Source organism: Trachypithecus francoisi, unplaced genomic scaffold (genome assembly GCF_009764315.1).
Source record: "Trachypithecus francoisi isolate TF-2019V2 unplaced genomic scaffold, Tfra_2.0 Lachesis_group11, whole genome shotgun sequence".
Taxonomy (NCBI): Eukaryota; Metazoa; Chordata; class Mammalia; order Primates; family Cercopithecidae; genus Trachypithecus; species Trachypithecus francoisi.
In genome coordinates, this window is record NW_022681456.1 from 127,192,343 (window position 1) to 127,215,542 (window position 23,200).

At 44.6% G+C, this 23,200-nt stretch overlaps 1 protein-coding gene across 1 annotated transcript in view; it reads right to left on the reverse strand.

The window, feature by feature from the left end:
• Positions 1 to 3,515: 3,515 nt before the first annotated feature.
• The window catches only part of GALNT8 (polypeptide N-acetylgalactosaminyltransferase 8), a 58,819-nt gene continuing 39,134 nt past the window's right edge, over positions 3,516 to 23,200 (reverse strand). Inside the window, exons 7-11 of the mRNA XM_033223130.1 lie at positions 16,987 to 17,172; positions 14,353 to 14,490; positions 13,379 to 13,474; positions 12,315 to 12,482; positions 3,516 to 4,875 (exon numbers count right to left, since the gene is read on the reverse strand). Of these exons, the coding sequence (XP_033079021.1) occupies positions 4,723 to 4,875; positions 12,315 to 12,482; positions 13,379 to 13,474; positions 14,353 to 14,490; positions 16,987 to 17,172 (741 nt within the window). The 3' untranslated portion in view covers positions 3,516 to 4,722. The remainder of the gene's footprint in view (positions 4,876 to 12,314; positions 12,483 to 13,378; positions 13,475 to 14,352; positions 14,491 to 16,986; positions 17,173 to 23,200) is intronic.

Sequence of the window (23,200 nt, forward strand, 5' to 3'; positions counted from 1 at the left end):
AAGTTGCTCCCTCTGAAGACAGACTTGGGATGCTCAAGCCTCATGTAGGTGATGCTTAGGGCCTGGAGAAGAGGATCAACCATGCACATGACGGCAGTGAACCCTGAGTCTCCAGGCCATGCTCCCTTTGGAAAAGTGCCAGAATCCTAGGGAAGTAGAGGCTGCAATGCTGCAATAAAGAGTGGGACAGATCCAAGCTGCATTCCTAGGATTTCTGTTTGAAGTTTGGTGTTGTAGGGAGAAAAACAAGCAAAGCTGCCTTGTAATTCTAGTTTTAGATAGGTGGAATGACAAGAGGAACAAGCCTGTTACTTTAGGGCCAAGAGAGGAGCATTTTGTAACAGTAAACTGTGGTTCTTCAAGGCTGCTATAGCATGGCTTATTCCCATAAGGGGATAAATTGGGCATGGCCATCTGGAAATTGAGAAGTAATGTGGGATGGGGAGAAAATGGCCATTTGCAAGATGCCCCAGGGATTTTCACTTTTTGAGTCAAAGAAAGGGAATGAATGACGGGTCCACAGTTCCAGATATCCAACTCCTGGAATCAAACACAGACCTCTCTGTTGGAGTTTTGGTGACCTTTCACACTCCAGGGTCATCGACGAGTTTACTTGTCATATTTACTGTTGTTTACAAGGTCATACTGACTTACAGTAGAGCTCCAATGTTCCCAAAAATCAGAGAGAGGGGTCAATAAATAATTAACTTGGTTTCCAAGGGAACAGTTTCCTGAGTGGACTGAAGACAGTCACTGAGACAACCTTCACATGTCCTGGCGAATGAAAGCTAGAAGTAGACAGTGACCAGATAAGCAAAATTCCATGTAGATCTTAGGACAAGGAATGCATAGCTGGTTTTAGGGCCAAAGAAGCAAATCAATAACGTTCTTTGTCATAACTAACAGGCTACCCTGGAGAACGGAGCTGCTGGGGGAAGCTCAGGACCCCTGGGAAACTGGAGAGCCTAAGCAGCTTTCTGCATCCTCGCTGTAAGTGTGAGAGAATCACAGATTTCCCTCAAAGAATAAAGTACACCAAACTTGAATTAAGCTGCTATTGTTTATCATTGCAGTTAAAAGGGAAGAGGTATTTAGTGTCTATCTAGCTAGGCGTTCTTTGAGTTTATTTTTTGTTTTTATTTTTAAACAATTCCAGATGTACAGAAAAGTTGCAAACATAGTACAAAGAATTCTTGTAAACAAACCCTTTACCGTTCATCCAGATTCACTTTTCCACATTTGCTTGATCATTCCCACTTCTGTCTGTCTATCTATCTATCTATCTATCTATCTATCTATCTATCTATCTCTATCCATTCACTGCTCCATCAAATCTGTCTACTGCTGTATCCATCCATCCACCCATCCATCATCTATCTATATAAAATCTCAGAGACAATGTCCCTTCCCCTCAACTCCATCCAGGGACCATTTTGTAAAATAAAGAACATCCTCTTATACAGCCAGAGTACAATGATCAAAATCAGGATACAATGCTATGATCTAATCAATAAACCTTATTCAACTTCCACCTATTGTCTACTGCTGTCCTTTACAATCAAAGGGGGGAAAAGCCCTCAGGCCCAGGATCTAATCCAGGATCACACATTACATTTAGTTATCTCGTTAGTCTCCTTGAATCTGGAACACTTCCTCAGTCTCTCTTTGTCTTCCATGAGTTGACATTTTTGAAGCACACAGACCATCTCTTTTGAAGAATGTCTCTCAATTTGGGTTTGATTGATGTTTCCTCAAGATTATAGGTTCAGGTTCTGTATTTTGGCAGGAAAACCATAGAAGTGATATTGTGTTCTTCTTGCATTATATCAGGAGGCCCATGATATTCGTTTGTCTGACAACTGGTGATGTTAACGCCAATCACTCTGTTAAAATTACCGTTATTTATTTTAATACTCAGATTGTCCCAGATCTGGCCAGTGGAAGCCCCCTTCAACCTGACCATTGTGGTTTGTGACATGTCCCCATAATTTTTTGAGCAGTTTATAACTTTCTAAAATAGAAAGATATCCCAGCCTCAGTCCTAAAATTAGCTATTTCTCCAAAGGCTTGTAATTCCTTTTACTGGAAAATATTTAGAAACAAGATCTGCATGCTGCATGCTAGGTGTGAGCAACGTGTGTGTGCATGAGTGAGTGTGTATATGTCCACTTACAATATGGAAATATAGTTAGGTTCAGTTAATTTTGTTTATACTCCATTTTGGGTTTCTATCTTTATTGATTTTATATATTTATATTTTAAGCATTTGAAATATAATGTGGATCTAGAAGTCAAAACTATAGAAAATATATAGTTAGAGAAATGTCACTCTCCCCACATCCCTTCTATCCCGTTCCTATTCCCAATTTTTTCTGCCCTATTTCCAGCCACCACCACCCACTGTGACCAATCTCATTATTTTCTTATTTATTCTTCTTATGTTTTACTTTGCAGAAATGAACAGATACAGGTATATTTTTCCCTTATTTCTTAACTAAAAAGTACATAGTATAGATACAACTTTTCTTTTTCCACTTAACAAAAGATACTGGCTGGAAATCACCCCATATCAATTCAGACAAGGAGTCTTTGTTCTTTATCATAGCTGCATAGTACTCCATTACATGGAGGTATTCAATTATTCTCTGATGTTCAGCCACATCATTTTTTGTTTTCTTTTTTTCAACATTTCTCAGTTACAATGAATACTGCAGAGAGTTACTTTGTGCATAAGTATTTTCTTATTTTTGGAGGTAAATCTCTAGAGGTGGAATTACTGGCACAAATCGAAAATGTACACACAGTATCTTTAGATATTGCTAAATATCTCCAGTTTGCATCTATAAGATTGCCTGTTTCCCACAGCCCTTCCAAAAGAATGTGCTGTCCTACTTTTTAATTTTTACCAATTTAAGTGAAAAGTATCTCAATACTGTTTTAATTTGCATTTCTCTAACTATGAATGAGGTTAAACATCTTTTCACATGTTTAAGGATATTGTGTCTTTGATCCAACTTTCTATTGGGTACATGCTTTTTCAAAACTTTGCTGTGAATTGCGTTTTCCTTTCAATTTGCCAGGCAGAAGCTAGAAGTTATACATTTGCTTAACATTCATCTTGTCCCTTGATTTTTTCATAATAAAATTGTATCTGCAGTAGTTTTACTTCTTGATATGGCAGTGTTCTTAGTGAAATTTTAATCAAGCTGTCTATAACCCGTACACTTTTAAAAGTTCATTTTTGTAAGTTTTTTTTTTTCTGTCGCCCAGGCTGGAGTGCAGTGGTGCAATCTCAGTTCACTGCAAGCTCCGCCTCCCGGGTTTACGCCATTTTCCTGCCTCAGCCTCCCGAGTAGCTGGGGCTGCAAGCACCCACCACCACGCCTGGATAATTTTTTGTATTTTTAGTAGAGACAGGGTTTCACTGTGTTAGCCAGGATGGTCTCGAACTCCTGACCTCCTGATCCGCCCACCTCGGCCTCCCAAAGTGCTGGGATTACAGGCGTGAGCCACCGTGCCTAGCCCATTTTTATAAGTTTTAATTGATTAAATTCAGTACCAAATTATCACCGTCTTGCTTGCCTAATGCCTTAAGAAAACCTAATGATTCCCCAGATCATTTCCAGGCAGCCCTGACATGGGACTAAGAGAGAAAAGCGGACCTCTGAAGAAGGGGTTCTGGGAGCACATGCTTGAAGGGTGATTCCACAACACAACACACACACAGGACCATCCTACCTCCTCTCCCACCATGGTGCCTGGTCCCACCAGCCTCCAAGACCTTGCCAAAAATTGGCAGGCTGAGCTGTATCTTCCCAACTCACCAACCAGCAGAAAACATTTATCCAGCAGACAACCACAGAATCCTTGGTTTTAAGATTTGCCTGCAGTCTCTTCTTTGTCCCCAGAAAGCGGCGTCCCTCTATTTAAGCCTCATCTTCTCCATAATTTGCAAGAGTAGGAGGAGGGACTAGGTAATTCAGTCATTAAATGTTATAACCTACTAAGAGAAAGGCTCCGATGGCCCTGGATTTTCTTACCCTTCTCAACACACTGTCCCCCGGATAGCTGTGATGAGTTCAGGTGCCTTCTCTCCTCCCTTCAGCCTCCAGAATCTCTTTGGTGTGGGAGAGATTAATCGTCCAAATAAAACCGTCATGGGAGGAGGAATGGAGGAATTTTTAAAAGTTACTTGTCTACTTGCTGCATCTCTCAGGACAGCCCAGGCAGGAGGGAGAATTAGTGCTACCTGGAGAGCTGTCATGCTGCCGGCCTGAGAAGGGCCCAGCCTCTCACGTGGAATGGCCCCTGGCAGCCTGGGGAGTCCCCAGGCAGATGCGCTGGGGAGGAGGTGTGGGGCAGATGGCGACAGTAGCTGTCGGGAAGGGAGGCTAAACATCGTAGGCAGAAGTCAAAGATAAACTTCCATCCTCCTCCTTCTCTCCCCACATAACAGCCAAAAGATGCTGGTTATTTCAAGGAGTTTCTAAGAATGGCATTTGATGTATATCACGACCTTCCCAGGGAAGCTGGGGATGAGGCATCAGTTTCCTCTCCGCTCTGCAACAGAGACACCCCAGCACACACACGGTCCCCACCTGAAGTTGCATAAACACACATACACATGCTTTCCTTCTCATTGAGAAAGGAGCTGGGAGTATTGGGAGTAGAAGTCGTTCCACTTGCAAGAATTGATGACCCAGATCCAGCGCCGTCTGGCGATCACTGGCTGTTGGTCTGACCCCAGTCTCCGACAGTGTGCTGGATTTCCCACGCTTGCGTGGTACAGGTCTGGAGCACAAGCACGTGGTTACCCAAAAGATCCTTCTTCATCTCCAGACACCGCTTGGTATCCCTGTTTATGACAGCTCCTCCCTGGAGGGGAAGAGAGACAGAGCCAAGGTGCTGAAAAGCCTCAGTAATTCATCGTCTCTTCTGGCCCTGCTCTCCCTGCTGCGCTCAGCCACATTCTGAGGGACCTCTCAGTCCTCCACAAGTCATCCAGGGGAGAAAAGGAAGCAGGATGTAGGATGAGACCACCCAGTGCTTCCTCTACCAGCCCCATGGCAAAGTGACCAACCAGGCGGTGTTGCTCTGGCTTCCTGCGATGCCCTCAGCCTCTTCTGAGACGGAAGCGTCCTCCTTTCCACATCCTTGCCCCTGACCCCATGAGACCCATCAGGGTCACCTTCACCTTGTGCTTCTCTCCCTCTTCAGGGAAACTGTGTCGTGGGCCTGGAGCAGGAGCTACATTCAGGAACCGCAGCCTCTGAGGCAGCCTCCTGCCTCTCCTGTGGAGGGGGCTTTGCCAAGGTTTATGACTGGGAACATGACAGGCGTCAGTGCTACAATGGTAGGGTTGAATCCTTGCTCTACCATATACGAACCATGTGGGCTTGGGCAAATTACCTGCTCTCTTCAAGGCTCAATGTCAATCTCATGTATAAAACGGGTTTAGAGTTCACATTAAGGTTAAAATCAGGGTTAATATTGATGGACCATCTTGGGCCTGACACATGAAACATGCAGCAAATCTCAGTTCATCTCTGCCACTCCCTATTCTCACAGGAGAAGAGAAAGGAAGGGCCATCCTTCTCTTTGATCCTATGTGATTCCCACAACCTCCCTGAGCTTCTTCCCCCTTATCTTCATATCTCAGCAACTGACAATCCTGCCATCTGTCCAAACTACCATCTCTCCTGGTCCTGCCCTCTGCTCCTGGCCCTCTCTCTCCCACGTCCCTCTTTAACCCTTTGCAGGACTCACATGATCTATATTAGTGCCTGGGTCAGGCTGTTTCCTCTTTATGCCCTGCACTCTGCTATCATCCTTAGAGTGCATAACATTCATTCTGATGGCTAGTGAGAAACCCTGACCTCACTGTTCCCCTTCAGACAAACTGCCACCAAGTTCTTGAACACCAGGTGGGACTGACTGCAGCTCTAACATCTCCAGATTTCTGCTTCCTCTCTCACAATCACCTCCCTGCTTCTCATCTCTTCCCATCACAAACTGCCTCCAACGGCCCTTGCTCCCCCAAATTTGCCTGTCCCTGGACTCCCCGAAGCCCCAACCACCCCTTTCCTCCTCTGGGCACCCATCCAACATTGGCCATTCAGGGCAACTCTTCAGATTCTGGAACTTCTCCTCCGCCACCGCCACCACTCCTCTCTCTTTGCTTCCAGACCACAGAGCCCTTGTGGACAGGGTCTGCCAACTGAGCAGGCCTGGCTCATAAACCTGCCCACAGCAGCCTGGCCCCAGAGCTGGGCTTACTCCTCAGGGTTCCTCTTCCAGGCCTCTTCAGCATGCTCTGTCTGTCAGCCCCCACCTGGCACTCACTTTAACTAAATGTCAAGAACACCACACTTCTATTCAATCCTCCCGTCCCCTACAAGCCATCAGCGATCCTGAGGACACGGCCTCACGGACGATCTCAAAGGAGCGGCCCCATGCCTACCTCACCCGCCAGCAGCCCCCTCTGTTCCCTGAGCCCCGGCCATCCTCGATGCTAGAGAAACACTATTCCTAACATCCGTCTTTTATTTCTCCCTCTTTGCAGATTCCTTTTCTACTGCCTTTAAACAAGTCCAAATGTCACAATACGAGAAGCACAAAATAAACCCAGACCTCAACTCTACTAACCCTTTCCACAAACATTCAGTTTTTCTCTCCCTTTCACAATCAAATTCCCAAGCAACGAGGCAATAGCACACATTGGTGAAGATCCCGTGTTTGAATGCTGGGCATTTACTATACCGTATAGCCCTCAGCAAATAACTGGACTCCTCAGTGCCCTGGTTACTTCATGGGTGAGATGGAGTTAGCGATCATACTTCTCTTCTGAAACCTATGTTTCATAAGAACTAAATGAGATAATGTTTAACCTCACACATGGGCATGTATGTGTTCAGTAACTCTTGGTTATTCTAATTTAGTGTGACCTTTCAGACAAAGTCAGTGGTCTATTTTCGATTTCCATTCAACTTCCATGTGACATGAGCTTTGACAGTGTTCCACACATCCTCTAGTTGCTTTCAAATTGTGTTCATCTGTATCTTACACAATTTTGTCTTGGGTTTGTTTGTTTGTTTGTTTGTTTTGTTTTTGCTTTTTCTTTTTTTCTTTTGAGACACAGTCTCGCTCTGTTTCCCAGGAGAGAGTGCAGTGGCATGATCTCAGCTCACTGCAACCTCCGCCTCCCGGGTTCAAGTAATTCTCTTGCCTCAGCCTCCTGAGTAGCTGGGATTACAGCCGCCCGCCACCACGCCCAGCTAATTTTTGTATTTTTAGTAAAGATGGAGTTTCACCATGTTGGTCAGGCTGGTCTCAAACTGCTGACCTCAGTCCGTGATCTGCCCGCCTTGGCCTCCCAAAGTGCTGGGATTATAGGCATGAGACACTGCGCCTGGCCGTTTTGGTATTTGTTTTGGGGTGCTGCCTGTCAGAATTTTTTTTTTTTTTTTTTTTTTTGAGACAGAGTCTGGCTCTGTCGCCCAGGCTGGAGTGCAGTGGCGCGATCTCGGCTCACTGCAAGCTCCGCCTCCTGGGTTCACGCCATTCTCCTGCCTCAGCCTCCCGAGCAACTGGGACTACAGGCACCCCCCACACGCCCGGCTAATTTTTTGTATTTTTAGTAGAGACGGAGTTTCACCGTGTTAACCAGGATGGTCTCGATCTCCTGACCTCGTGATCCGCCCGCCTCGGCCTCCCAAAGTGCTGGGATTACAGGCGTGAGCCACCGCGCCCGGCCCAGAATTTTTAAAGGATTTTTGTTTTTGTTTCTTTTTCACTTTTACAAAAGTAAGAGATCCTTCCTTTTTAACTTGGAAAATATACTTTAAAATATATAAAATACTTTAAAATAAATGGCCAGGGCTCAGGGCACATGGGCTACTGGCAGGTGAGGCAGGCATGGAGCAGCTCCTTTGAGATCGTCCGTGAGGTCATGTCCTCAGGATCGCTGGCAGCTTTCAGGGGAGAGGATGATTGACTAGAAGTATATTTATTAAAAATATATTTTAAGGCCGGGCGCGGTGGCTCAAGCCTGTAATCCCAGCACTTTGGGAGGCCGAGACGGGCGGATCACGAGGTCAGGAGATCGAGACCATCCTGGCTAACACGGTGAAACCCCGTCTCTACTAAAAAATACAAAAAACTAGCCGGGCGAGGTGGTGGGCGCCTGTAGTCCCAGCTACTCGGGAGGCTGAGGCAGGAGAATGGCGGGAACCCGGGAGGCGGAGCTTGCAGTGAGCTGAGATCCGGCCACTGCACTCCAGCCCCGGCGACAGAGTGAGACTCCGTCTCAAAAAAAAAAAAAATATATATATATATATATATATTTTAAAATATTTTATATATAAAGTATATAAAAGCACTCATAACAAGATAACATTGTATATGTGGTGTTTACATCTTGCTTCTTGATATACATTTAACATTCTACATACATCTTTTCCCATTTTATTAACTTTTTGAAATAGATTTCTTCAGAATATCATTTGAATGGTTATATAATATTCAGTTCAAGGATGAGCAAAGCATCCCCCACTGTTAGACATTTAATTTTTCCTTGTGTTTCACTGTGATAAGTATTAAGATATTTTCTACATTAATCCTGGCCTATGTTCTATACTATTTTTTAAGTAAAGATATTGTCCTAAAAAAGAATCAGTGCCTTAAAAAGAGTTATAGTTAGTCTGAGTTCTGAGGAGCGTCTGGTTTTCCTACACGTGGGCACGTTGCTTCTGGAGCCGTGCCAGTCTCCACGCTCACCAGCGGTGTGTGGGAGCACTCCCTCCCCACTTCCTCTTTCCCCGCACTTCCAACTCCTCACCATGAGCGCTCTCCTCCTCCTCACTACTCCTCACTACTCCTCACAGAGACCTTCTTCGTTTTGTGAGCTGTTGCTTCACCCCGAAGATGGATAACCTTCCCCAAATGCCCCCTTACTTCGGTGGCGTCACTATCTCAATGCAGTGCTCCTCAAGTTCAAGTCCACGTGTCTGACTAGGCCTTCTCTTCTTCAACTGGCTCCCCGCCCCATCACTGGCTCTCTTGTGAGTCACAGGGGTCACAGCCTCCTCTGGTACACCCAAAACACAGAATCATGAAATCAAAGAAAACAAAGGGATGATCTAGTCTCATCTCCCTCTCAATTTTGCAAAATTTCTTTGGTAAATTTTTAGCAAATGAATTTGTAAGCTGTGTCTACAAAGAAAAGTGAGGACCAGAAGAGCCCAACATTCAATCAAGTATCATTTTTCATATCTGAAAGAATTGTAGACCTAAGAGGTAAGATGGATGGAAAAGGGTTAGATGGAGTGAATCCACTCAAGACTAATTAATATTAGGTAACCCACCAGAAATTACATGATCACCTCCCTTTTCAGCTTTTGTAGTTCTTGACATAGTGGCCATAGAAATGGACCCAGCCTGTATGTTAGAATGATTGGCAGAATTTCCCTGGATGTCCTGCCTTCCAGATCTCACAGCCAACCCAAATCTCTTTTCTGTCAGTAGCCTCAGTCAACTGAGAAGGCGATCATCCAGAATTTTCTTGGCAAGGCAACTTTCAAAATGTTTGGAATGCATAATTATTTATTTAGTAACGGTAGGCTGTTATCATGAAAAGAAAAAACAGAAAAAAAGATATGGAAAAATGAGAATAAAATTTTATCTAAAAATATTATTTCTTTAGAATACATTGTATCTTTAATTCATAGGAGATTTAGGATAAAGTGTAGCTATTAAGGGAATCAAATACATAGCACTTGCCAAAGATTCTGTGTATATTTACTTTAAGTACTTGTATTTAAGAAAATGGGCATCTTACAGATTAATCTTGTGACAGCAATTTTAAAATGTGTATTTGAGTAATTAAATGGGTGACCTGATGGTGAAATTTTACTGACTTTATAAACACTTCTAAAACATTTAAGAGAACTTAAGAATTGAAAAATTTAAAGTCAGGTCATTGAAGTTCTTAAGAAAGGAAATTTAACGTATTAAATTTGTAAATACAGCTCACAATGTTTAATGGAATTTAATTTATTAAATTTAAAAAAATCTTCTTTAAAGGGGATTGTCAAAACTTGTTAGCCTTACGGATAAAACAATAAGATTTATAACCTGAACTGAAAAGCTTAAAGAAAAACCATGATTCTTTGAACACCCCTTTGCACCAAGTACCATGCTAAATGCTTTACACACACTATCTCATTAAATGTTTTAATTTATAACTTGAACACAGTGATTATTAATTTTTTAAAACCAAGTAAACTTGTAGTAGTTTCCTTCACACGAACAAAAAAGATAGGACTGAGGACATCAAAAACTCATATTTAGCACCCTAGGCCTGCCAGATGCTCAGACATGTTGTGCTTGGTGACTGCCATTGACGGAGAACTCACCACCACGCTCAGCAGCCTATTCTTCTGTGGGAAACCTGAAGCTGTGAGGCCTTTAGTAAGTCCTCCCCTTGCTCCTACATTAAGTCAAAATCTGCCTCCTTAATCTTTACCTATTGGTCTCAGTTCTGCCCTCCTGAGGCATTAAACAAATCTACTCCCTCTTCCTCATAAAGACAGCGTCACCTTTTTCTCTATCCATAAGCCTAACAAGCCTTTCAAGCTCATATCTCCAGGCCTGCCAATCTTCCATTTGCTCTGCAACCATTTGTCGAGTGCCTGCCATGTTCTTACGGGTTGTGCCAGATGCTAGAGAAAAAACAACAAACCCCAGGCCCTGCCTTCCAGCTCACAGCCAAATGATGAAAAGAAGCAAGTGAGCAGACAATTGCAAGAGATGGTAAGACTAGGGCTACAAAAGCGCCCCTGAGAGCATCAAGAGGAACCACTCAACTGACTCCTCTGGGCTCACGGAAGGCTTCCAAGGAGGTGACGTGTAAGGCCAGGGGAACACTTTGTAGTTGGTCTGGTGACGAAGTGGGAGGAGAGGGAATAACACCTGCAGAAAGGCCTAAGATAAGAGGGAACCTGGATTTTCATTGAATTACACGTAGTTCCATAGAATTGGAGCGTAAAGTGAGACACAAGAGACTGAGAAGACATTACCCTCCTCCTTCTAATCGAGATTGTCTAGCCCAGGGAAGCTTAATCTAGGATGCAAAAAACCTCTGAAACTGTAAGCAAATCTTGCACATAGGTTCATATGTATGTTTTCCTGGAGAGAGAGAGTCCACAGCTATCAGTGACTCCTCAAAGGGGTCATAAACTTTGAAAAGTTAGAAACTGTTGAACTAGATTGTCCGTGTGGCACCTGAACCAAGCATAGTACCACATTCAGAGACACAGTCACAGACAGAGCAGCAGCTCCCTCCAGGAGGTACTGCCCCTTCCTAACGAATTGGCCCAAGAGTGCAGAAGCTTTCGGAGCAACCCTATCCATTGTAAATTCCCCATAGACTGCTGTCAGCCAAGACCCTCCAGTCGTCGTCACGTGAATTCTGCCAGATTCCCTTCACCCTGTCCTTGGTCATTTGATGTTGAAGTTAAAGGCAGGGCTTCTACATTAGCCCCCGTCAGATTTCAGCCTAGTGTTCCACACCCTCTGATAATCATTAATAATAAATGGATCACAATGGCTAATGCATATTGAACACTCTTCTGCTCCAGGCACCATGCTAAATGCTTTGCACACGCTATCTCATTTAATCCTCCCAAAAGTCACATACAGAAGATATTATCATCTCCATCATTTTATAATGAGGAAACTGAGCTTCAGAGAGGGTAAGGAACTTGCTGTACTGAGCTAGGACTTGCGCCCAAACTCTCAACTGTTCAGCTACAACAGACTCCAATATTTCCTCTCCTTAACCACCCCTGCCTTAGTCAAGAGACTCAGTGTTTCATACCCAGTTCCCTGTTTCCAATCTTTTCCCTACATGGGGCCACAAGAAGTAATTCCCCTAAAACAATACCAAATCAAATCTGAACCTTTCATATACCTATCTTTTAAAAAAACATGTAACTCGCCAGGCACTGTGGCTCACGCCTGTAATCCCAGTGCTTTGGGAGGCTGAGGCAGGCAGATCAAGAGGTCAGGAATTCAAGACCAGCCTGGCCAACATGATGAAACCCTATCTCTACCAAAAATACAAACATTAACTGGGCACGATGGCACATGCCTGTAATCCCAGCTACTTGGGAGGCTGAGGCAGGAGAATTGCTTGAACCAGGACCTGGGAGGCAGAGGTTGCAGTGAGCCGAGACTGTGCCACTGCACTCTAGCCTGGGCTACAGAGCCAGACTCAGTCTCAAAAGAAAAAAAAAAAAAAACAACACGTAACTCACCGGTTTAAAATCCCAATATATATGCAGTCCATTCCTGGCTGCCTCAGAGCATCGTTCTAAGATGGGCTTCTCTGCCTTGCCGGGGTCTGTCAGGCAGCGATCTCTAGCACTGGCCTCTGCAATCAGTTGTCCCACATAGAGCTCCCCGGTTAGGTGATAGTAGACATTCTGAAGAAAAAAAAAAGCAGAGGACTAGCCATAGGCATCATCAGCCAGCAGGACGCCCTAGCCAGAGGGAGAGCAGGAAGACTGATCTTGGGCCACCAGACACCTAGTCACACCGGGAGCACTGAACCTTCCTGAACAACATGAAGCCGCCTCTGCTTCCTTCTCCTTAGTCTCCCCTTGAATCCAGGGAGAAGGCCAGGCCTAGGAGGGTTCCAACAGAATCAGAGCTTACATGGATGAAGAAGCTTGTCTTTGAAGGAAAAACAAAACTGAACTCCAGAATCTGTCACTGTAGGCCTCAGCGATGGGTTTGTTGTCAGAAAACCTTTTAAATTCCTGATTTGACACTGTCTTGCTCAGTGAGCTTGGAGAGGTAGGTTATTAATGTGTCTCCATTTTTTCATCTAAGTGGAAACGATAGCTATTGTGCATGCCCCAAAAGGCTGCTATAACGGCAGCATGCAAAGTTTCAGAGGACAGATGTGGATATTGTCTCTTAAAAAAAAAAAAGTTCCAGCGGGGCGCGGTTGCTCACGCCTCTAATCCCAGCACTTTGGCAGGCAGAGGCGGGCGGATCACGAGGTCAGGAGATCGAGACCATCCTGGCTAACACGGTGAAACCCCCGTCTCTACTACAAACACAAAAAATGAGCCGGGCGTGGTGGCAGCGCCTGTAGTCCCAGCTACTTGGGAAGCTAAGGCAGGAGAATGGCGGGAACCCCGGAGGCGGAGCTTGCAGTGAGCCAAGATCGTGCCACTGGGCGACAGCACAAGACTCTGTCTCAAAAACAAAACAAAACAAAAACAAAAAAAACCAAAAAAAAAGTCCCCTGGCTGCACCTTCCACATGGTGCCAGGGCTCTTCCATCCATCCCCAGGAAGACTGTGGAACATACCTGTGAGCTGAATCCATGGCAGTAATGCATGATGGGGGTGTTGCCTGGAACGGGCCCCTGATCCAAGCAGACATTTTCATCCAATAGGTTTTTCATCTGAGGGGACAAAACACACGGCAACACTGTTAGAAAGAGGCAGAGAATGAGGCCCTATCCCTCCCAGGGCCTACATTTTCCCCAACACACCGAGGGCACCAGGAACCACCAGCCACAAGGAGCAGAGGGTTGGGATCCTGGCAGGCCTTTCCTAAGCACTGGGAAACAGACCCATGCTGAAGGGAGGTACTGCCGTGATGCCCACATCCTGGAAACAGGCCCCACCCCACACCATCACCACACACAGGGAGGGGCGTCTCTGCAGAGCTCAGGTGGGCAAGGCCAGTGGCTGCAGTTGGTGGAGAAACTGGGGTTGGGCGGCGGTGGGGGGTATCCAGGCAAGAGCTAGTTTTCAAGGGGAGTAAAAGCAGAAAGAAGGAAAAGAGATGGGGATTGGGGAGCAAGGGACAAAAGGAAATTGAGGCCGGGCGCGGTGGCTCAAGCCTGTAATCCCAGCACTCTGGGAGGCCGAGACGGGCGGATCACGAGGTCAGGAGATCGAGACCATCCTGGCTAACACGGTGAAACCCCATCTCTACTAAAAATACAAAAAAAAAAAAAAACTAGCCGGGCGAGGTGGCGGGCGCCTGTAGTCCCAGCTACTCGGGAGGCTGAGGCAGGAGAATGGCGTGAACCCGGGAGGCGGAGCTTGCAGTGAGCTGAGATCCGGCCACTGCACTCCAGTCTGGGCAACAGAGCGAGACTCCGTCTCAACAAAAAAAAAAAAAAAAAAAAAAAGGAAATCGAGAGGGTTGGGGCAAACTGCTGAGGAAAAAGCCATGGTAGGAAGGGCGTCTTGGGCAGGACGGGCAGTCACGTGATTCAGGCTGCATTGTCTTTCACAAACATCTAAAATTCAGCAATTTCATAATACATACTCTTCCATAGCCCACGATGGTGTGGATTGGCTTCAAGAGTGGATAAACATTTTTCAGGTACCAGTCAAAAGTTTTACATTTCAGTTTTTCCCGGAGTGCGACTCTGGAAGAAATGTCTCCAAAATCTATTCCAGAGTTCTGTAAATAAAACACCAAGTGTTTCTGTGCTTTGACTCACGAAAGCTCTGTTAAAGCGAACTAAACATGGCCTGAGAAGGAGTCCATATTTCTGTATGTGAGTCCTTGTGGACGAACTGCAATCCAACTTAACAGACGGACAAGATTGAAACTCTAACTTAGGACTAGGCACCTGTAACAACAGCTGGGTCTTGGCCAATCCCAGCAGCCATACTTCAACCATTCATCCACTGTCGAGTGTTCAAACTGTGTTCCAATAAGGCAAACACGGAGCTGTAACCAATCCAGCTGCTTCTGTACCTCACTTCCAGTGTCTGTACGCCACTTCCCTTTTTTTGATCTATAAATCTTCTTCCACCACATGGCTGCGCTGGAGTCTCTGAATCTGCTCTGATTCTGGGTGTTGCCCCATTTGCGAATCATTCATTGCTCAGTTAGACTCCTTTACATTTAATTTGGCTGCAGTTTTTATTTTAACAGCGCCTTCACTCCACCAGTGGGTATGGACCACGCATGATGGAACTGAGTATTTTTCTGATAGCCTGTGAAGTAACCTTGATATTTTATATTTCCAGAGAAAGTGGAAAAACCTTAAACCCTAGAAAATTCTGCTTTTTCAAATTCTACTCCTTCAAGGCCCGGATAGTAGGGCCACTCAGGTTTATTTCTCCTCATGAGCTTATGCAGATCGCTCCTATTTGAGATGGTATTTACATCAATATAACCCAAAATACTCCTCACCATAGGGCCAGAAAAGGCCATATCGTGGCCTTTTGGAGATTTTTGTTGTTGTTGTTGAGACAGAGTCTCACTCTGTTGCCCGGGCTGGAGTGCAGTGGCCGGATCTCAGCTCACTGCAAGCTCCGCCTCCCGGGTTCACGCCATTTTCCTGCCTCAGCCTCCCGAGTAGCTGGGACTACAGGCGCCGCCACCTCGCCCGGCTAGTTTTTTTTTTTTTTTTGTATTCTTTTTTTAGTAGAGACGGGGTTTCACAGTGTTAGCCAGGATGGTCTCGATCTCCTGACCTCGTGATCCGCCCGTCTCGGCCGCCCAAAGTGCTGGGATTACAGGCTTGAGCCACCGCGCCCGGCCTGGCCTTTTGGAGATTAAAAGAGACTTTTTGGAGATTAAAAGAGCGTATTGACACAAGAAGACTTCTGGAGATTAAAAGAGACTTTTTTAGAAGTGATATTTGTGGGGAATCAATGTAAAATAATGCTAAAGAGGCAAATTAGAAAAAGCAGGAAGCACTTGTGTATCTGCCTTCTTCCCAGAATTTTCCTTTGGGGCTCATTTCAGATCATCCCATGCAAAAATTTAGATCATCCTTTGATGGTTCAGTGTTTTACAGACAACTCTTTGTACAGCTTGAGACAGTCATAATATGACTCTGTAGAAATATAAAAGCTAGGGATGTCCTGGAGGGCACTTTTTTTTCCTATCATACCTTGGCATACTGGGACATCAGAATCAATTCTTACCCATCTCTCTTCAAACAGTGATCCAACTGTAAGAGGTTATTGGCAGCTTGGATTATGAAAGGAAGCATTTTGGCATCTTTAAATTATAAAGAAGGCTCAGGCATTTCTGCACATTTTTACAATCTCCAGACCTAGTGATCCCAGTGTTAACTTGGCTCCTGACCCTAGGAGTCCTTCCAGACTTTCTCTTCTAGGTCCATCCACAGTTACCCACCATCCTGACTCCCTGGCTTTCTGGGGGCTACATTAGAACCCACTGTGATGGAGGGATGAGTTTGTCAATGCGATGACTCCTCCCTTTGGGCCAACACAGCTCTATATGCTCTAGCCCAGAGCCAGAGCTCAGGGACACCAGACAGCATAGCATGACCTTAAGCAGCCAGTGTACAAGATGTGGGCTTAGCTAAGAAGGCCATCCTTGGCTGGGTGCAGGGGCTGACACTTTCAAACTCAACATTTTGGGAGGCCAGGAGTTCCAGACCAGCCTGGGCAAAATAGCAAGACCCTGTCTCTACCAAAAAAAACACACACACACGCAAAACTTAAAAAAGAATGCTATCCTCATGCTTGTGCGTCCAGCAAGATGACAGTGCCTTCTCCCACCACCCTACATCACACCTGCTATGTTTGTATCTCCCATTATAAAAGAGAGATGAAGAACAGGGAACTTACAAGCCAGATTTCCTTGGTTTGAATCTTACTCTCCACATTACCTTAAACAAGTTTCTTCCAACTCTCAGTGCTTCAGCTTCCTTATCTGTAAAACTTAGAATAATAAAAAGAAAACCTATCCCCTACATATGTTGTGACGGCTAATAAGTTAATATATAGAAGGGTCCGGAATGCAGTACTGTACTGTTACATAAATGTTAAGAGCCATTATTATCACACCATCAGGACCTTACCCTAATTATTTAGGGCTGTGATGGCACTTTTGCTTTATCCCGCCCCATTACATAACTGCCACCTCCTCCTCTTTCATTCTTCCGTGCTGCTGTTCAGTTCCGTGACTCACCTGGAGAGGTATGTTCCAAGCCAAGTAGACCATGTGTTTGTGCTCATCCATCCAGATTTCCGCCACTCGCAGAGCATTGCGCTTCAAGGCAGGGGTCAGATCCAAGGCGTAGGGCTTGTGGTGTCTCTCTAGGTGAGCAATCCGGGAGCAGGGCAAAATCTCAATCTTCCCTCCACACTGCCACACCTGCAGAAGAAGACAAAAAAATCACCTGTGCTTCACAGCCAATGGATTGCATAGCTTATTGACACAAGAAGACTACATTTTAGAACCGTTTTTAAAGAACGTACGCTCAGTCCTCCCACTCCTGCCTTTATATTGCCTCCTAACCGTCTTATCTAAATCATCTTTCCTTAGAAGTCTACCGAACTGCTTCTCTCCTGTCATTCAAACCAGTCCTGAAATCCTACTTCTTTCAGCAAGTCCTCCTACATGGACCAAAGGAGGGGCCTCTGCTCCCTTACCCCCAAGGAAAGTGTCCATGTCCTGAGAGGCGCCATGCCCTGAGCCACTCTCACTGCACTACGTTCCTCATGCCCCTTCTCTGCCTGCATGCTAGACATAGGGCAATGTGGCAGACAGATGCCAAAGTGACCCCATGATCCCTCCTCCTGGTGTCTACAGCCTTGCCTGATCCCCTCCCCCTTGAGTGTGGGCCAGTGACATGCTTCTAACCAACAGAATACGGCAAAGATGGCAGGATGTGCTCGATTGCATGGATCGTGAATACACTGCACAAGATTGTAGAGTCCATTTTGCCAAGAGATGCTCTTGTTGGCTTTGAAGAAGGAAGCTGCCATGTTATCAGCTAACACATGAAAAGGGAAGACATGAGGAGTGGCTTCCAACCAATACCCAGCCTGACACGGAATGCTTCCTCAGCCTGGAAGACTTTAAGGAACTGAATGCTGCCAATAAGAATGTGAGCTTGAAAGCAGATCTTTCCCCGGTGGAGCCCAGATGAGAACCCAACTGTGGCTGACACCTTGATGGCAGCCTTACAGAAGACCCAGCTGAACTGTGCATGGACCTCTGACCCACAGAAACTGTGAAATAATGAATGCATCTTGCTTTCAAACACTAAGTTGTGATAACATTGTTATACAGCAATAGATAACTCATTTGCGTAACTTGACCAAAAGGTACCATGGATTATGACCCAATGACCAACATTCGTTTGTACCATCCTGATGGGTGTAAAACATACTTGTCAAAACACACATTCTCATATTGAGCTTAGAAAATACGATGTTCATCTCAGTAGCTAATGGGACTATCCAATCATATTGGATTGATGTGATGTCTCCTGTGTCTTCTCTTCACGGCTGCCTAAGTGAGCTGCAGTTTCTGGAAGGTAATTAGCCCATAGCAGTGGCTAGCAACCTAGCACACTCATGACAGTGGGAGTGCCTGAGATAACGGTGTGTAGCTCAGGCCCCACTGGTTCAGTTAACTTACCAAAAGAGTGTCCAACTGAGTAGTCAGTCTCATTATGTGACTTTCAAATTGTTTTCATCCTTTTCTCCACTTCTTAAAACCCTGGATTCCCCTTCCTTTACACCCTATTTCCCAGAACAATGAAGGTTAAAAAAAAAAAAAAAAAAAAAGCAAGGCTTTGAAATCAGACTAACCTATGTTCAAATTCTTGTTCCATCACTGCACACCTGGCAGCTAGCGTGTTTTGCAGCTGTCAGTTTTGCAATGATGGAAAAAGCTGACCCTCAACTTACTCATCTGCTAAAAGGGCACAGCCACTATTTGGGTTGTCACCAGGATTAAATGACATAACAAGAAATCAGTGATGGCAGCCTCTGAGATAACCTAAAGTACACATTTTCTTTCATTATCCTTCTTTGGCTTTCCTCATTGGGCCCCAGAATGATGTGGAAGTACATCCAGCTTGCACTCAAATATTATTATTCTCTCTAGCCAAACATTCAAAATCCAAATATAACCTTACTCCAATTTTCCTAGCTGATGGAGGTCTTCACCTCACATGAATTCAGGGAGAAAAATTAACTTTGTCATAAGAAATCTTAAATTCAAGTTAAAAGTCAAGATTGTTGAGGCCAGGTGTGGTGGTTCATGCCTGTAATCCCAGCAATTTGGGAGGCCGGGGCAGGCAGATCACTTGAGGTCAGGAATTTGAGACCAGCCTGGCCAACATGGTGAAACCCTGTCTCTACTAAAAATACAAAAAGTAGCCGGGTGTGTTGGTGCACACCTGTAATCCCAGCTACTCAGGAGGCTGACGTAGGAGAATCACTTGAACCTGGGAGGTGGAGCTCGCAATGAACCTAGATTGCGCCACTGCACTCCAGCCTGGGCAATAGAGCAAGACTCTGTTTCAAAAGAAAAAAAAAAAAAGATTGCCATTTATGAAGTAATGCCCATAATTAGCTTTGCCCAAAAGTCTTCAAACTCTGCTCTCAAAATTTATTCCCACTTGCCAAACTCCTTCCATCATCTCTCTCTCTCTCTCTCTCTCCCTCTTTCTCTCTCTCTCTCTCTCTCTCTCTCTCTCTCTCTCACACACACACACACACACACAGACATTAAGCTTCTGATGATAATAATATATTACTTTGTGCCATATACTGTCCTAATACTTTCCATAAATTTAATCCTCAGCATACAGGTATCTCCCTTAAAGTAACCTGCCCATGTTTGCCAGCTAGTAAATGACAGAGCTGCATTGTGAATCCAGGAAGTTACACATCCAGTTCTGGCACAGCGCATGAAATAAACAACGTGCTCAACGAATGCTGTTTTTTCTTTGCTACGCATATCTCCCTTCTTCACCTTTCCTACCCATCATCTCCATTTACACACATTGATGAGCACCATCCAGGCCATGGCCACTAGATGTCAGAATAAAGCACTCTCTGCAGCTCTGATAGTCAAGATCTGCTACTGGAGAAAGATCCTAATAAGTGCTTAGAAGTTTTAAAAGGCAAATAGTCACACACAAACCAAGAAGCTGGATATGGGCAGAACTGCTTGATCCAAAGAAAAGGAAAAGGATGACCCTATATTTTAAGCAAAGTCCATTTTAAAAATCACAAAATATTAAAATAAATAGAATGTATTGTAGAAACTGAAATGTCAGTGTTTTATGTATGTTTGGGAGAATGAAAACAGAGAGACTCAGTCTAGGTGCAGAAGGAGAGAACAAAGCATAAGGAACTCAGAAATAATGAGGGCTTTGGGTCCTAAGTTGAAGAATTGGGGAATTCACCTAAAGCTCTTGTAGGTAGGAAAACCCAGCCACAATGGAACTAGGGTCATCCTCAAGACTTTGCCAAGTACCATACATAAAGTATTTTTGCATTTATATTTTTTGTGTTAGAGACTACTTGTACTCCCAAAGTCTATTCTGCTCTACATCTCCAGTTATAGAAGAAACACCTGGGCATATAACCCACTAACTAAAGTCTATATTTCCCAGACTCCTTTGCACACAAGTGTGGCCATGTGACTAGGCAACGACCAATAGAATGTGAAAAGAAACAATATACACAACTTTCAGGTAGTGCTCTTAAAAAGAAAGAGCTTGCTCTCTCTCTTTCCCCCTTTTCTCTCCCTACTGGCTAGAATACAAATACTGTGTTGAGTGTAGCAGGACCACAAAATAAAAGTCTTGGTCCCTATCACCCTAGAGCTGCCATATCAATCCTGAACTGCTTATGTTCAAATTGTCATAGGAAAGAGTAATTAATTTCTATCATGTTGAAGCTTCTGTTATTTTACCTTTTGTCAGAGAAGCTGAGTGAGCATTCTAATTAATATCTTTATAAAATTATATCAAATTCATTATTACATTGTGACTGTACCATCATTCTGATGAGGTACATTAAACAAAATGCTTCTCTCCGTTTCACAAATGGGAAAATTGATCAGACCACTGTATTTGTCTGTTTTCACACTGCCATAGAGAACTGCCTGAGACTGGGTAATTTATATAGGAAAGAGGTTTCATTGACTCACAATTCATCATGGCTAGAGAGGTCTCAGGAAAATTACAATCATGGAAGAAGGCAAAGAGGAAGCGAGGCACCTTCTTCACAAGGCGGCAGGAAGGAGAATGAACACGGGAGGAACTACCAAACACTTAGAAAACCATCAGATCTTGTGAAAACTCACTCACCATCAGGAGAACAACCTGATGGAAACCCCCCATCATGATCCAATTACTTCCGCCTGGTCTCTCCTTCGACACGTGGGGATTGTGTGGATGATAATTTAAGATGAGATTTGAGTGGGGACACAAAGCCTCACCATATCAACCACCATCCAAAAAAAGTTAGTTTTCTCTGCCAAAGAATGATTATGGCTTAAGGTATGACCCAGACAAGATTCAAAAGTTCATTTGTTAACATTAAATGTGGAGTCCTGAGTGGGTCCTTATTGGGTACAGTACATGGCTATGGGGTCATCAGTTTCAGTTAGAAAGAAATTAAAGAGAGTGGAATGAAATAAACTCTAGATGGGAAATTACTTTGTTCCTCCAGACACCACAATGGACCAGAGATCACCTTGTCACAAGCACAGAATTTCAGGGCTTGGAGGGGGAAAAAAGGTCATCTTACAGAAGCTTAGTCCACAGTGAGTTAGTAGAGACAGCATCAGAACTCAGGGTCAGTGTTTGTTACAATGCCACCCTGACATTCTTATTATTGTCACTTTTACCATTAAACATTTATTGAGTGTAAACCGTGTATCACTCACCATACTAGGTGCCTGATGCAGGAGGTAAGGTTTAGAGGGCTTGGATGTTGCACACAAACTCTTGAGTGGCAAAGCAGGATTTTGACTGAAGTCTGTCTCCAATACCTGTGTAATTTCCACTACTTTCCATTGCCTCTTTTAAGAGTTCAGCCTTAGCCTGAAAGATGAAAGATGAACTACCAAGAACAAACACAAACCCACAGGCCAGCCGCTTCTAATGAGGCCCTGAAGATTATGCCAAAAAGGTAAAAGAGATACTGTGGAAATGATATTTTATCCACAAAACCTCTTCTAAATTGATCCTGATGCATGAAAATTTATTGGCCCTAATTCTTCATACCATTTTAGGGTTGGTCATGTGAATTACACTCTGAAATAGCTTGCTACTTCTAAACCTAGGCCTTACAAGACTTCACACGGTCCCATTGGCCCTCTTGTACACCATAAGAGCTTTCTGTCCTAGGTAGCTGCTATCCCACATTTGCCTGAGCCCCAGAGTGAACATGTGTGGATCACAGCCATTCCATCTGAGCCAGCTGGATCTGCAAATCTGTGAGAATTGATTATTGTTGCTTTAAGGCACTGAGTTTGGGTTGATTTATTGCATGACATTTTTTGGCAAGAGTTAACCAACACACTGACATATTTTGAATCTACACTTGTAATTTCTCTATTTTTCTTGGTTTGCATCCTGAATTCCCTTATAGAGCACAAAATTTCAGGTTGGGAGAGGTGGTGGAGCAAGGTGGTGGAACAGAAGGCTCCACCAATCGTCCCCCTGACAAGGAAACGAATTTAACAACTATCTACATAAGCAAAGCACCTTCATAAGAACCAAAAATCAGGTGAACACAAGGAAACGAATTTAACAACTATCTACATAAGCAAAGCACCTTCATAAGAACCAAAAATCAGGTGAACACTCACAGTACTCATATGTTAACTTGATATTGCTGAAAGAGGCACTGAAGAGGTAGAAAGGACAGTGGTGAACCACTGATGCTACCCCTCCCTCATCCCCACCAGCTTCAGCGTGGTGTAGACAGCACTTCTGTGTGTTGGAGAAGCAAGAGCACAGCAACTGTGAGGCATTGAACTCAGTGCTGTCCTGTTAGAGCAGAAAGGAAAACTGAACCAAACTCAGCTGCTGCCCACCCAAAGAGGGAGCCTTTAAACCAGCCCCAGCCAGAGGGAAATCACTGATCCCAGAAGTAGGACGTTGAATTCCCACAAACCTTGCCACCAGGCTAAAGTGCTCTGAGTCTCTAAGTAAGCCTGAAAAGCAGTCTAGGCAACTATTAGGTGAATCCTAGTGCTGAACTGGGCCCAGAGAGTGAATTGGGGGTGGGGAGGCAGGTCACACAACCTACTGAAACACCAGTTGGGGCCACTAAGGGAGTACTGGCATTACCTGTCGTCTAACCCCAGGATGCACAACTCGCAGCTCCAGAAGAGACCCCTTCCTTCCATTTGAGGAGAGGGGAGG